Source organism: Lissotriton vulgaris, chromosome 4_1 (assembly GCF_964263255.1).
Source record: "Lissotriton vulgaris chromosome 4_1, aLisVul1.2, whole genome shotgun sequence".
In the NCBI taxonomy this organism is placed as follows: domain Eukaryota; kingdom Metazoa; phylum Chordata; class Amphibia; order Caudata; family Salamandridae; genus Lissotriton; species Lissotriton vulgaris.
The window spans coordinates 1,719,566,621-1,719,580,084 of NC_141691.1; the positions used below are offsets into that span (position 1 = coordinate 1,719,566,621).

Sequence of the window (13,464 nt, forward strand, 5' to 3'; positions counted from 1 at the left end):
ATGCCAGCCATACGAAAAAGGTGACAGAAGACGAAGAAACTGAGGCTGAAGGTTGTGCAGCTGAGGGGTCTCCAAACGTTGGTCTTGAAGTAGCTGAAGAAGAACAACCGAGCACCAGTCAAGATGATTGGGTCCCAGTAATAGACCTGACATTCGACCCAATAAGAACCAGAAGACAAACCTACTTAGATAGAGAGCGGGATAGTGAGGACGAGACAGGAATAGAAGGAGATAATCAGATCATCGAAATACATGCCAAATCTGATAATGAGGAAGGTCAGATAGGGACAGAACAGGTTATCGACACACCTCCAAGAACTCCTGAGGCTGAAGAGGGACAGATAGAAAATAGGGCGGAAGTTAAAGCGGAAAAAGATCAAAAGTTTGAAGTGCTTGAACAGGATCAGATAGAGCTAGACGAATGTGTTCAGGAAATAGAAGTTGAAACAACCGAAAGCAAAATCCAACATACACGTGAACAAGGCCAACTTAGTAACCAGGCAGAAGAAACCGAAATAAGACCTGGAACTAGTCAGATAGAAATGGAAGAAGAAGACGTTGAAGCAGATGTGCCACAACTGAACGAAAATAAAAGAGCATTTGAAGAAAGCCAAATTACAGTGCTAGTTAAAAGATTCAAGAAAAGGAATAGAGAACCAAGATTTGTCAAAAGACTGAGACTGAGACTAAAGACTTTAGACGGAAAACTTGAGCAGGAAAATCAAGACTCCAGCGAAACTGACCAGTCTGGAGCAAAGCCTAAGAGAAGAAGTGCCCGAATAAAAAGACTGAACAATAAGTATCAGAGTCCTGAATGGACTTATCTGGTGTTGGAGGAATTTGAGAATCTTGATATAAGTGATGAAAGTGATGAAGAACTAATTGCTGACCAGACTACCGAAGAAGAGGAACCAACCTGAACGTTGCCCTGTTTAAGCAACCTGTGCAAAGTTACAAAGAGGGGTTGGAAAACTTCTTTTAAGCAAAAATGTCTGATTCCACTGTGAATGGAAGACCTAGACGAAATTGTTGTAAAACATGCGGTAAAGTATGTTTGTGTAGTATAGCATTTGTACTGATATTATGGATAGGACTAACAATTACTATTCCTTACATGATGAGTAAAGATACTAATTTGTACCCTACTAAGATAGTGACAAAAGACACAGAAGAGCTGCAAACGAAAGAGACACCACAAAGTGTAGAAAGACCTGAGAAAACACTTAGCCTTAGACAAACTGGAATGGATTTAAATACATCAGATGAGGAAGGACTACATTATCACAGAATAAAGAACAGAACTCATTTAAATGTATTTGCAAACTTGTTAGTACACTACGTAGAAGCAATGGAAATAGAAGACTGTTACGTCTGTCTGAAGCTACCTACTTCAGTAGCTGAAGGTGTGACCTATCATCATTTACCACTAACATATGGAATTTCCTGTAGTATTTTAGCTAGTTTGTTCTATAAAAGAGGACCGTTACAGTACTATTACTCTAACTCAGACGTAATCTTTTCTGAACTTCCTATACGTGGAAATCAGAATCCTGTACATACTAAGAGTGATGTAACACGTTATATGGGAGAATACTTTCTAACTATAGGTACAATAGATTTAGGTGAAGCACATGGAGATAACTTAACATGTTCATTACATGAACAAGAGAAAATGTTTCTAAATATGGCAGAGAAAAGAAGAGAAAGTTTCCAAAGAAAGGCAAATGATAAAAGACAGAAAACTCCTAAGTGGGCTGAAAACATGGGGAGCACCTCAAATGTTGGAGCTAATCCTGCTTTGTTGCTGGATTTCGAAAAGAAAGGGAAACTTTGTCTTCACAGAGAAAAGACTAGTTATTATAATAACATATTCATTGGTTCCAGTGAATGCGAACACAATTACAAGGTATTTGGAGGTTGGGGTTTCAAAAATGGGTCAGAACCTGTGTTTCCCGGAATTTATTATATATGTGGAAACAAAGCCTATTTCAAATTGCCGGATCACTGGTATGGAAGCTGTTATTTTGGAATTGTCTTCCCAAAGATATACCATTTGAATGAAGTCGCTGGAAGCAATGAAAATACTAATGGATTAGTGCGTAGTAAAAAAAAAGTGTAGGAGAAATATTAGGTGATATATTTAGTGCATTGATAACTGCAGTGGGAGTGACTTAGAATACACACAGAATTTGCAAATTGTCTACAGTAGTAGATCGGTTATCAACTGACTCTGCTGCAGGTTTCCTGATGGTCAATACAGAAATGGTTGCGATCAGATCTATGGTTTTACAGAATAGACTTGCTCTTGACACTTTATTGGCAAAAGAGGGCGGAGTCTGTAGAATGTTGAAAGCGCAACATTGTTGCACTTACATTCCTGACAAAAGTGTTGAAATTAAGAAATATGTGAAAAACATAACTAATTTGGAAAAAGAGCTCAAACCACTGGAGGTTGACAGTGCCTGGAGGAGGCTAACTGATGGTCTCTCCTCTGTAGGTAGTTGGTTTTCTAACCTAGGAAAAAGTCTTGTGAGTAAAATACTGATGCCAATAGCGGGAATAGTCTTATTCGTGCTTATCATAATAATTTGCTGCAAATGTAGTAAACACAAAAAAAAGTATGCTGTGAATAAGAGAGAAATGAAACGGAAAGTTGATGAACTTGAATTAGAAGAGCTGAATAATCAGATTTATAAAAAAATGAAAAATTATCATCCAAATAAGGATGCAGGAAAAAGGCTGAACAAAAAGTTTGAAGAAATTGAATTGGGTGAAATGTGAAAAGTTGGCATCTGGTTCCATTAATAGTGATGATAGTAAATATCATCAAAGAGGGGATTGATGGAGCAAGTATTCGCACGTTAAGCGACTTGCTTGTAATCAAGAACCTCAAATAACCTTAATAGACTAAATCAATCTGTTTGTGTTACTAATATTGCACATTTTATACTACACAGGGTGTCCCAGAGACGCTTGCTTATGTGTTTTCTAAAACGTAATACGCTTGCCTTTAAAATGGCCGCTGTTTTGCGGGAATTTAGTCTGCGCATGCGTCAGTCATACCCATGTGATGTGACGCACTCGCAGTTTTGGTGGGAATTTGTTGCTCATGCGCAATACAGCTAAAGATGGCTGCTTTATGTTCTCACATGCTCCGAGCTCGCATAGCCGCTTTTGCAAAGCTGTTTGTTCTGCACTTATCTTAATGCAATAGTTATTATAAAGTAAGGGGTATAGTATAGCCATTTCATGGTATACAGTGTAATCTTTTATTCTGTGTTTCTAAATTGTTTTCGCTTGCTTTTCATGTATCGTATTCTTTGGGCCTCGGAGGCGCGTGTTACTCCATTTTGGAAGCCCGTATGGTACCAGTCACGTGATGGGGGGAAAAGAAAGCCATGCAGCAGTGGAACCCAGATAGCTGGCAGCCTCGCCGAAGATGCTCCTGGGAATCGACCTGTAAGCCAGAAGGACGAAGCTGAACTGTACCTAAAACTGTTACATTGTAGAAAACTACTGTATACCCTATTGTACTCTGTAAATCTTATGCCATGGGAAACGAGAATGTGAGGGGTGGGTAAAAAAATGAATATTAAGCCTGAGAAAGTCTAAAATGTAGGTGGTGTGATGACTTGACCTCCTCCTTTGTCCAATTAGAACTTGGGGATCCTTTCACTCGCAACATTGGGGGGTGGTACACTGACCGAAAAACAGTATAACTAGCCTAAGTTTAGCTAGAGAAATTGTCCGACTTCTCCGAATAGCTGACCTGTCACTGACCCAACGCACTCTATAGGTGACTGATACAGAGAACTGCGGAGCACTCTGTCCGAATTTCCACAGACCAAATCGGGGTTTTGGGGAACCTTAAGTGCTGGTGAAGCACTTTGCTGGGAGATTTTAGAACCCAATCGGGGTTATTGGCAGATTCCTTGCAGAGAGGGAGTAGCACAGGCGTTGCAACCGAAGCTGCGGGTGTTGGTCGTACCCTTTGGTGAACCCGGTCCTGATCCAAATCCTGGGGTTATCCTGTCCTGACTGTCCATGAGCTGTACCTGCTCGCCTACTGCCAACCTAAGTCCTTGATGGTCCTTTCCCGCCTTTTCCAACTGACCCATGGCCAGGGTTAGTCTTCAACCTATCCTAGGTAAATATAAACCAGTGTGGGTGTTTGTTTTTCTAAATTTCCTTTCTAACGTCTCGAATAAAGCATAATTGCCTACGTTCCTTTTCTCCCCTCTCTCTCTCTATAAATAAGATTTTCATGCGTTATTGTCTATTAGCATGTTCCACTTTTTACCTACCTTTAGTCAAATACTGAATCGTTTGCATATATAGTTTGTTCCATTCTTACCCTCCCTATAGAAAATAAGCACATCTGGATAAATCAAATTCCATAAGTTACGTTTCCTCTGAACCGTTAGTGAATTTCGAAAGTCTACTTTGATTAGTATGTTCCCTTTCTTTACCCGCCTTTAGTGAAATTGTGAAAGTCTGTTATTCTAAATTAGCGTGTTCCTTATTTCTTCTTCCCTTTATTTTGCCGGTTTCTAAATGATTCTTACTCTCATTCATAGCTATACGATATTTCTAATTCTAGTTATAGACAGTTTGATCTGTGTAAATCTGTGGCTCATGGCATATGATGATGATGATGATTAGATAAAGGTTTTCAAAACTTCCTGAGTTTGTGGTCATTATAAAGAGTACAAACATATTTGAAATTGTATATGGTATTGTGTTGTCTACTTACTCCACAGCTAGCTCCTTGATCCATTGTGATCTTAGGTACCTGTGTCGAGGATTGGTAAGTCAGGTACACGGAAATAATCAGAAAGGAACTGAATTGCTGGTAGTAGTGTGTTGGTTACTAGATTAATGTGTAAATGAGAATATTTTATGGGCCCAAGTGTGCATATTTTGGTAACAAAGTTAGTCGGGTGACCTGCGCGCTCTATCATATCCAACCCAACACCTCATCAGCAGTGCTTGGCCTCTGGACAACTAAATCAGCCAAAAGTGGGCAAACCACTACATTTAAACAATTTGAATCATACCCTGGTCAGGATAATTGAGTACATACTTAGAGGTATAGCATTACAAGTAGTAAAACATATTTGCTGAACACAGTATAACTCTTTTGTGAGGTGCACTTAGATTGTACTGTTCAGTATCAAAGGCCACATCTCTCAAAGTTTGAAGATACATTAGTGACAGTGCAAAAGAAGATCCCCCAGAATAGCCTAAGAGCTGTACAAGTTATCATACAAATAGAAAATGTAGGCTCTTAACCTGTTTTGCTTGGCGGAACAGCTTCATCAGACACCTCCACTGTCACGTTGTATTGAGATACTCTTTTCTTCTGGAACTGAGACTTAGTCAGCTGCAAGGAACTTGTGAAATCTTTGATGCTGAACATGTTATCTTCTGGATATTTAGGAACCTGGTCCAAGACCCTGAAGTGCAAGTTCTCGTGGCCGTCCTGGTCTGAAGCAACCAGGGTTCCAATGATGGCTCCTAAGGGGAAAGAAAATATCAAGTTAGATCAGCATAGAAGGAACCAACTATTTGTGGTTAATCATTTCTTTGAGTGCCATTTGTGAAGGAGGCTGAGGACAAATTAAGGTTTCATGTAGTTTCCGAATGATACCTTTATGCAGGAGAGGCTACAAGTAATGACTTCTGAATCATTACTTCCAAATCTAAACACATAACTTGATTCACAGAGAAAATTGAATGTTTACACTTTGTGCATGTGTAATATATTATAAAAGGCCAGCATCATATCACTATGACAATGTCCAGAAGGCAAATGCATGCACCAAAATATTGTAACTAAATCAATATGTGTAGATGAGAAGCCGAAGGGTGTCATTTTCATGCAGAGAGCATATTAGCAAGAACCTCGTTAAAATTATTACTGTTTTAGCGGCAGGAAACTGCTTCTAAAACAGCGATAATGGGCTTGCTAAAATGCGTTGTAGAATTCCAATAGAAGCCCAGGTTAGATGTCCTGCACATCTAACTGGGCTCCTATTGGAATTCTATAATGCATATTAGCAAGCTCATTATTGCCGTTTTAGCGGCAGTTTCCTGCCGCTAAAACAGCGATAATTTTAACGAGGTTCTTGCTAATATGCCCCATTGTGTTTTATTCCAAAGATCCTGATGTAAGGACAGAGTTGGGCTGAAATCCTTAGAGAATATTTACACAAAATGACAAACCAGAAGATTATACTTGGATTTTGATGGCTTTCACTATGACATAAGCACTGCTCCTATTATAGCAGGCCCAAGTCTGATTTGCTCATGGCTAGACCCTTCCTAGTACTGCATGACAGACTAGAATGCGTCCGAAATGATTCCTATGTGGTGAGATAAAGCTACGCCTTCCATCGATCGCTTTTGTGTTTATCTAAGCGAAGCGCTGTAGGCGTGACACGGATGCTCAAATGTGGATCCCTTGCTCACTGGGCCTCCAGCCTCAAGTAGTATCTCACCAACAAAAGCCCACAAGGGGGTTTTAGGGTTGATTTGGGGAGAGACCTGGTCTTGCATTTTGGGGAGCACTGTTCCTATCAGGTCAGGACCAATTATGATATTCATCTGGCTGCTCCCTGTACAAAGTTGCATAATGGGCAAAATAATGATCGGAGTAAAATGCGGCCTGATTGATTACCTGCATTAATTTGAGCATTCCTTTTTGTTTTTCTAAGTACATTTTCACTCTATATAATCTTTTATGATTGCGCAAATACCATTTAATGGTTTATAAGCTATAACACTAAACTTTCGGTAATCTTTTTGTCGAAATTTGGGCACCATCATAAATATTCCAGCAGAGCCTGAAAAACCAAGAAAATTATGGTTGATAAGAGCAATGCAAACCAATAGTCTTCCATTAATAACGATTTATGGCTTTTCTTGTTTTATTGTTAACGGAAGACCTACTTTCTCTACAAATTTAAAACGGCTTCTGCTAGGAAAACATGTGTTGAGTTAGTAGGGCGAATAAGTTAATCTTTGTGATAGCACTGAAAAAATTGAGTGCGTCAGATGTTTATATGCTATTTTAAGCTGGTAAAATTGCAGCTATTTTAAAGTATCACTTGAAAATAATATAAAATGTGACAAAATAAACAAAAGACTATTGGTTCGGATTCAGGGACTGCAGGGCCTAACATGCTAATGTGGTGTATAAACGCCATATTATGTCATGGTCTGCACCTGATAAACAATAGATGAAATGAATGAGATTCGAAAAGGCTGTCCTTCCAGCAGGATCCTACCGGGGGTACCTTCCGACACAACTCGAGATACTCCATCCAGTGGGGTGTTACATTGTGCTTGGGGTAAGCTTGAGGGGAGGGATGTGGCACTAATAAACCTCTACACCCTAAACCCAGAACCACCAGCCTTCCTGATATTGCTCGCGCCCCACCTGTCTACTCGTCTACATTACCCTTGGGTGGTTGGGAGGGATCTCAGTTGCATAGCCAACGCATCTCTTGACAGGTCTCACCCTCCCTTTCCTACCTCGCCAACGCACGCAGTGGCCAAGACCTTCCATGGTTGGAAAGAGGAATGGAAATTAATGTATGCAGAGCACATAATCCACAGAAATAGGATGCTCCTATTAACCAGGCACGCATAACCTGTTTGTGCGGCTGGATGTATTTCTATTAAGAGGCCAATATGTCACGGGGTAGTGCACTCAGACTACCTTGCCGAAACGCATTCAGACCACAATCCATTCTTTTTGGAGCTTCTCTGGGAGAATCTCTGGCCACCCATACCAACCTGGAAACTGGACACAGAAACCCTAGAAGACCCTGTATTTCAAGACACCTTGTTGAACACTGTCCAGGATCACTTCTCAGAGAACGAGGCGACAACCACTTCTGAACTAACAGAATGGAAGGCGTTTAAGGTGGTGACCATAGGCCATTGCTTTGTGGTGACAACAGGGATTAGGGCTCACTTGTTGAACGAAATAACCCAGCATGAACAATTCCTGGACAAATTAGAGAGGGAAAGCCTGCAAGATCAGCGGCTGGCAACAAAGGAGAAACTGTTGGAGATGTTGGCGAGACTGCGAGGATACGAATGTTGGCAATATATCGCAAAAGAAATCAATCAATCAGAGAAGCACTTTCTTTTTTATCGAAAGTTAAAACCTCAATCTCCGAACTTATGTGAAAAGCATGCTGTAGTGGTGGCACTTTATCTGAACCGTGCCCTATTCTCTAACCAACCTAACTCACATCACTAAGACCTGGCCTCTGCGCACTGTTGCTATAACAATTACCATAACAATTATACACTGTTCATGACAATATTTTTTTCAACAATGTTGTTATTCACAAAGCTTAACAACATTAAATAAACGAACCAACAATACAATCTCAGTAGCTTTTCCATCAGCTTTACTTTATGAAAAATAACAATTCTTCAAAACGTATGTACATAAACTTTTTGCAACATGAAGAGTTCAGGAATTCATTCCAATCTTTCGCAGAATGCCCAATGCATTTCGGGCCTGATTGGCAACTGCCAAACAATACGGCAGTTGCCGTGGAAGGTGATCAGGAGGACTAAGCTTCAGAGTTTAACAAGAAATCAACTGTTTCTCTCGGTGATTAATCCAGAGCAGGATTTTTCAAGAAGATCCAGTAGAGCAAAGGATTATAGTTTCCATAATTCAAGGCCCCCCGAAGAAGGGCCAATCAGGCCCGAAATGCATTGGGCATTCTGTGAAAGATTGGAATGAATTCCTGAACTCTTCATATTGCAAAAAGTTTATGTACATAAGTTTTGAAGAATTGTTATTTTTCATAAAGTGAAGCTGATGGAAAAGCTACTGATATTGTATTGTTGGTTCGTTTATTAAATGTTTGTTAAGCTTTGTGAATATCAACATTGTTGAAAAAAATATTTTCATGAACAGTGTATAATTTTTTATGGTAATTGCCATAGCAACAGTGCGCAGAGGCCAGGTCTTAGTGACTTGAGTTAGGTTGAATATATCGCTAAAGCACATAGCAAGCATGACAAGACAGGCCAATTAATCTCTTGGCTTGCCTACCAATACCACAGCCAACAACTAAACGTATCTGTTGCCAAATCCAACGTTGCTCGGGTGATCATTATATAATTTAGGGACTACTGTGCCGGACTCCCCGACATTGACCTTCAGGTATTGCTCAATTATGTCTTGGATGCTTAAACAGTGACGTTGGGATCTGAGGTAGCAACATCAGTGGGGGAGGATATTTGATCGCAGGAGGTACAAAGAGCTATTAACACCCTGGCCCAGGGTGAAACCCCTGACAGATGGCTTGCCCATTGAGTTTGATACAATGTACGGGGATATACTGACCCCTAGGTTAACCAAAATCTACAATAGCAAGTGAAACCGGAGAACACTCCCCTACCCCTACTATTCGAGAGGCCTTATTCGTAACACTCCTGAAACCAAGGAAAGAGGGGGACAATATGTCCTCTTATATACCACTCTCAATCCTAAGTGTCTATTATCAAATCCTTAGCAACATCTTGGTCACCAGGCTACTGCCCCAAGCCTAAGGCCTTATACACCCAAATCAATCCGCGTTTGTCCTGACCTGCAGTATGGCCACAAATATTACACAATTTATATGCGTCTTGCACTCACCCTCTACAACCTGCCCCAGTGCCTGCCTTAGTGCCCAGTGGACTTCGAAAAAGCCTTTGATCCTCTCCATTGGTAATATATATACAGTGTTATTACGAGCATGGGGTTGGACAAGGTCTACCTCACATGGGTCAAACTCCTCCATGTTGACCTTGTGGCCCGTGTAAAAACTTGGGGCCTTTTCTTGGAAGTCCATGACATCGAAAAGGGCACTAGACAGGGCTGCCCCTTGTCCCCGGCACTCTTTGCCCTGGTGGTTGAGCCTTTGGTGTTTACACTCCAACAGGGCTGGTCCTACTGGGGTCCACCAATGAATAATAGCACACTTTATTATGTCCATATATGCAGATCATCCACTGCTCTACCTTAGTGTGGAGTGCCCGGATGTGGAGAGCCCACTGACACAGTAACCAAGTTTGGAGCTGTGTCGGGTCAAGGGGTAAACTAGAACAAGACCCACGTGTATTTGGTCCATGAGTCTGAGACTGAAACAAGGCCACTAGAGATAGAGCAGAGTCTACACTGGGAAACCCACACCTTCCGCTATCTGGGAGAGCGGGTTTATCGATTGGCAACTCAATTGCTGGAGGGTAAACTATGAGCAACAATTGCCTCACTACGCCAAACAATAGCTTTCTAGCATACTCTACCGCTGTCTGGAAAGGGTCATGCCATGGTAGCCAAGATGATAATGTAGCTCGTTTACTATACTTCTTCTCGACACTGCCTATGTGAGTACCCTGTATCTTATTTAGAGAAATAAACAATTTACTGTTGTCGCTACTCTGGGGCACACAGTGCAGCAGAAGTTTGTCGTGTTCTTATCTAGGACCCTAATTCAATATTCCCGATTTGTGCCCTTGTGGGGTTTTAATCAATAATGTCCTGACAAAGGCATAAGAATCGGATTCATATTCAGTAATAGCCCATGCAATCCGAAGCACAGCATGGCTACTCCCATCGACTCCTAGAAAGCACAACGAGTTCTCTAAACAAACCAAACCTCCAGCAACCTGGGAAATCCCCGTTAGCTTTTGTTTTGATTTCGTCCTAGAACTCCTGTGAAGCACTGTAAGAACGGCCAGTTCTTAGTGACATCTTTATTGACGTCTTATGTCCAACCTTACGTCAAACCCGGCACATTTCAGGTATAAATATGCAACGTTTCCTTAAGCAAGCACACGGTGGTGAATTTTGGAGCAGAGCAGCTATCTACTTTCCGAGAGCCCAGCAGATGCGAGAAGCCCACGGACGCTGCCCCTCCTCTTTGACGCGCTGAGAAAGACGCTGTCTTTTCTCCTGCCGAGAAAATCCAGCTCCGGCATTTCCAGCCTACCTGAGAGAGAGATACCAGACCTCCTACATTCTATTCCCAAGGTACAGTGCTGACTAAACCCTTAGAGAGAATTCTTGAATCAGATTCTAGGCAAAACCTACTTAACTTAAACTGCTACTTACTTACTCCTTCCCAGTATTAGGCTTAGGTCAGGTACACCGGGGTAGGCGTATTTAGAAGCACCAGTTGAGCATGTTAGCCTATGTATATATGTATGTATATATTTTATCCATTTTAAAGTATCTTATGGCTGAGAAACCATATCAATGCTTTTACAGTATTATTTCATAATACTCATTTTACTGTACGTACTTTACTTTATAATAAGTATTGCAATTGTGGCAATTCATTTCTCTTGCATGAGAAGAAAGACTGCTCAATAAATATTACCTTTTATTGAAAACGCCCGTCTCTCTCTTCTCTGCACTATGGTGAAACTAAGAACGCACATCTGACTGAGTGAAATAGCTGTCTGTTGTTTTCACACGACTCTAGAGATTTAATCTTATTCTGAGGGAGCAAAGTTGTCATGTTTATGCGGTTGTCGGAAGCTGAATCCCTTCTTGTCTGAGCCAGGGAAGCTGATCCCTTCCTATTCAGTCAAGAAAGTTTCCAGTGACCTCTGAGCTAGCTGGCGCAGGCCTAAATTAAGTCTAACATAGTCAGTAGAGACCTAGATGACCTAAGTCCTACGTCTACACTGCTGTTTATGTTATTCCAATGCGCAGGGCCTATAGGGAAAATAGGAACTACACTACATGGCGCCCAAGGTTTGGTAAGGCGATAAAACTAACGCAAGACGTTAGAGTAACTCAGTCGTGCTTTTTCACACAGACCCTTTTTCCCGTAAATACTCCAATAGACGTCTGGAGTGGGTGAAAGGTTAAAATCCGCCGGAACTTAGTAGGAAGAGATTCCTATGTAGAGTTTTTGGTTTAGTCAACGTTGAAGGATATAGTGTTTCAAAATATTGTGCACCTAATCTTTGGTCTCCTTGAAAACTTGATCTACAACAAAAAAACACTTCTGACAGTAAAATGCCAGACAGTGATGACGACAGGGAGGCATTGAGAATAGCAAATCAACTAATAGAGGATGACACAAGTCTCCTACAGAATGACCGGAATGCTATCCTCATTCTGGTCAACATAAGTAGAACTATAACTCAAAAACGTATAGAAAACGGACTGACAGCACGAGGTGGTACAGTCATTTTCGTGATAGAGGCACACGAATATCGGCAGACAAAGGTATTCTATTCATGGATAAATTTTCCAGCGGCAAACGGTACAACACACGAATTCCACTATTAAAAAATAGAGGAACCTCCGGATGAATACACTCCTTTCGAGGAGATTGAAATCCCATTAAAATACCAAGAGCACCTGCTCTGGTTTAAAGGCGCCCTAAAACATAATGATCACATCACCAGGCTCGGTCCACTAGGAAGACCAGGAGCAACGTGGCTGGTTCTAGCCAGCTACACACCACATCCAGACATCGAAAAAATGTCAGACAAGGAACCTTTAGCCCAGCTAAAATTACTAATTAAAATTCACAGACAGTTAGTCCAATATGTAATGAGGACTGCAACAGTCCAACCAGCTATTAACATTCCACAGCTGACCCCTCATCAGGGGAACACAAATAAAATTACACCACAGAACATACAATCATGTCTTGGTAAAACACCCGCAAAACTTGAACAAATTCCATTCTGGCTAGCACAAAAAATAACTCAGATAGAGGCAGTATTCCCAAATACTACCCCTAGTGAGAAACACAGAATTCTGACTATCTGCCTTCCAATGGGGGTCGCACCACATGTGGAGGACTGTGACACTTGGGGTACAGTCTTTGCTTCCATTTACACAAAAACACATGGTGTTCCGTCTCTGGCGGTAATACCAGATGTACTAAGACAGATTCAAAATTAATACGGTCCAGAACCTGCATTAACTCTGGGTATGAAATTACTGAAAGACTTCAAGCAGGTCTCGGCTATATTATTAGCCAACATAAAGGGAGAAGCAGCATCTGTGGCGATCCGCCAAAAATTGAAGGAAACAGATATAGCAGACCAACCAATTGAACTTGCCGGAATCATAGAAAAATCCTAAGAAGAACTAGGTAGAGATAGTTTGGGTGGGAAACCGGTAAAACCCCAACTACTTGAAAATCCTGAAAAAATATTTATTAAAAATAATCTAAACGCTCCAAAAAAGAGCTGGGATGGAAATAAACAATCCACTCCCAAAGAAAAAAGAATCCAGTCCAGAGGAAGGTCTCCTCAGCGGAGGGAAAGAACTCCGAACCAAGAACACCAGTCTCCCCAAAGGGAGCCCTCTGAGAAAGGATACAACCTTAGAAATAGGGATAATTTGAAAAAGCCTGATAGATATCAAAGTAATGATACACGTCCCTCTCGATCTTTTTCGCAGAAATCGGAAAGAAG

General features: G+C 41.1%; 1 protein-coding gene across 1 annotated transcript in view; it reads right to left on the reverse strand.

Annotated features, from left to right (window-relative positions):
- The window catches only part of CDH17 (cadherin 17), a 405,204-nt gene that overhangs the window by 105,584 nt on the left and 286,156 nt on the right, over nucleotides 1-13,464 (reverse strand). Inside the window, exon 10 of the mRNA XM_086965999.1 lies at nucleotides 5,293-5,517. Coding sequence (XP_086822125.1) covers nucleotides 5,293-5,517 — 225 coding nt within the window. The remainder of the gene's footprint in view (nucleotides 1-5,292; nucleotides 5,518-13,464) is intronic.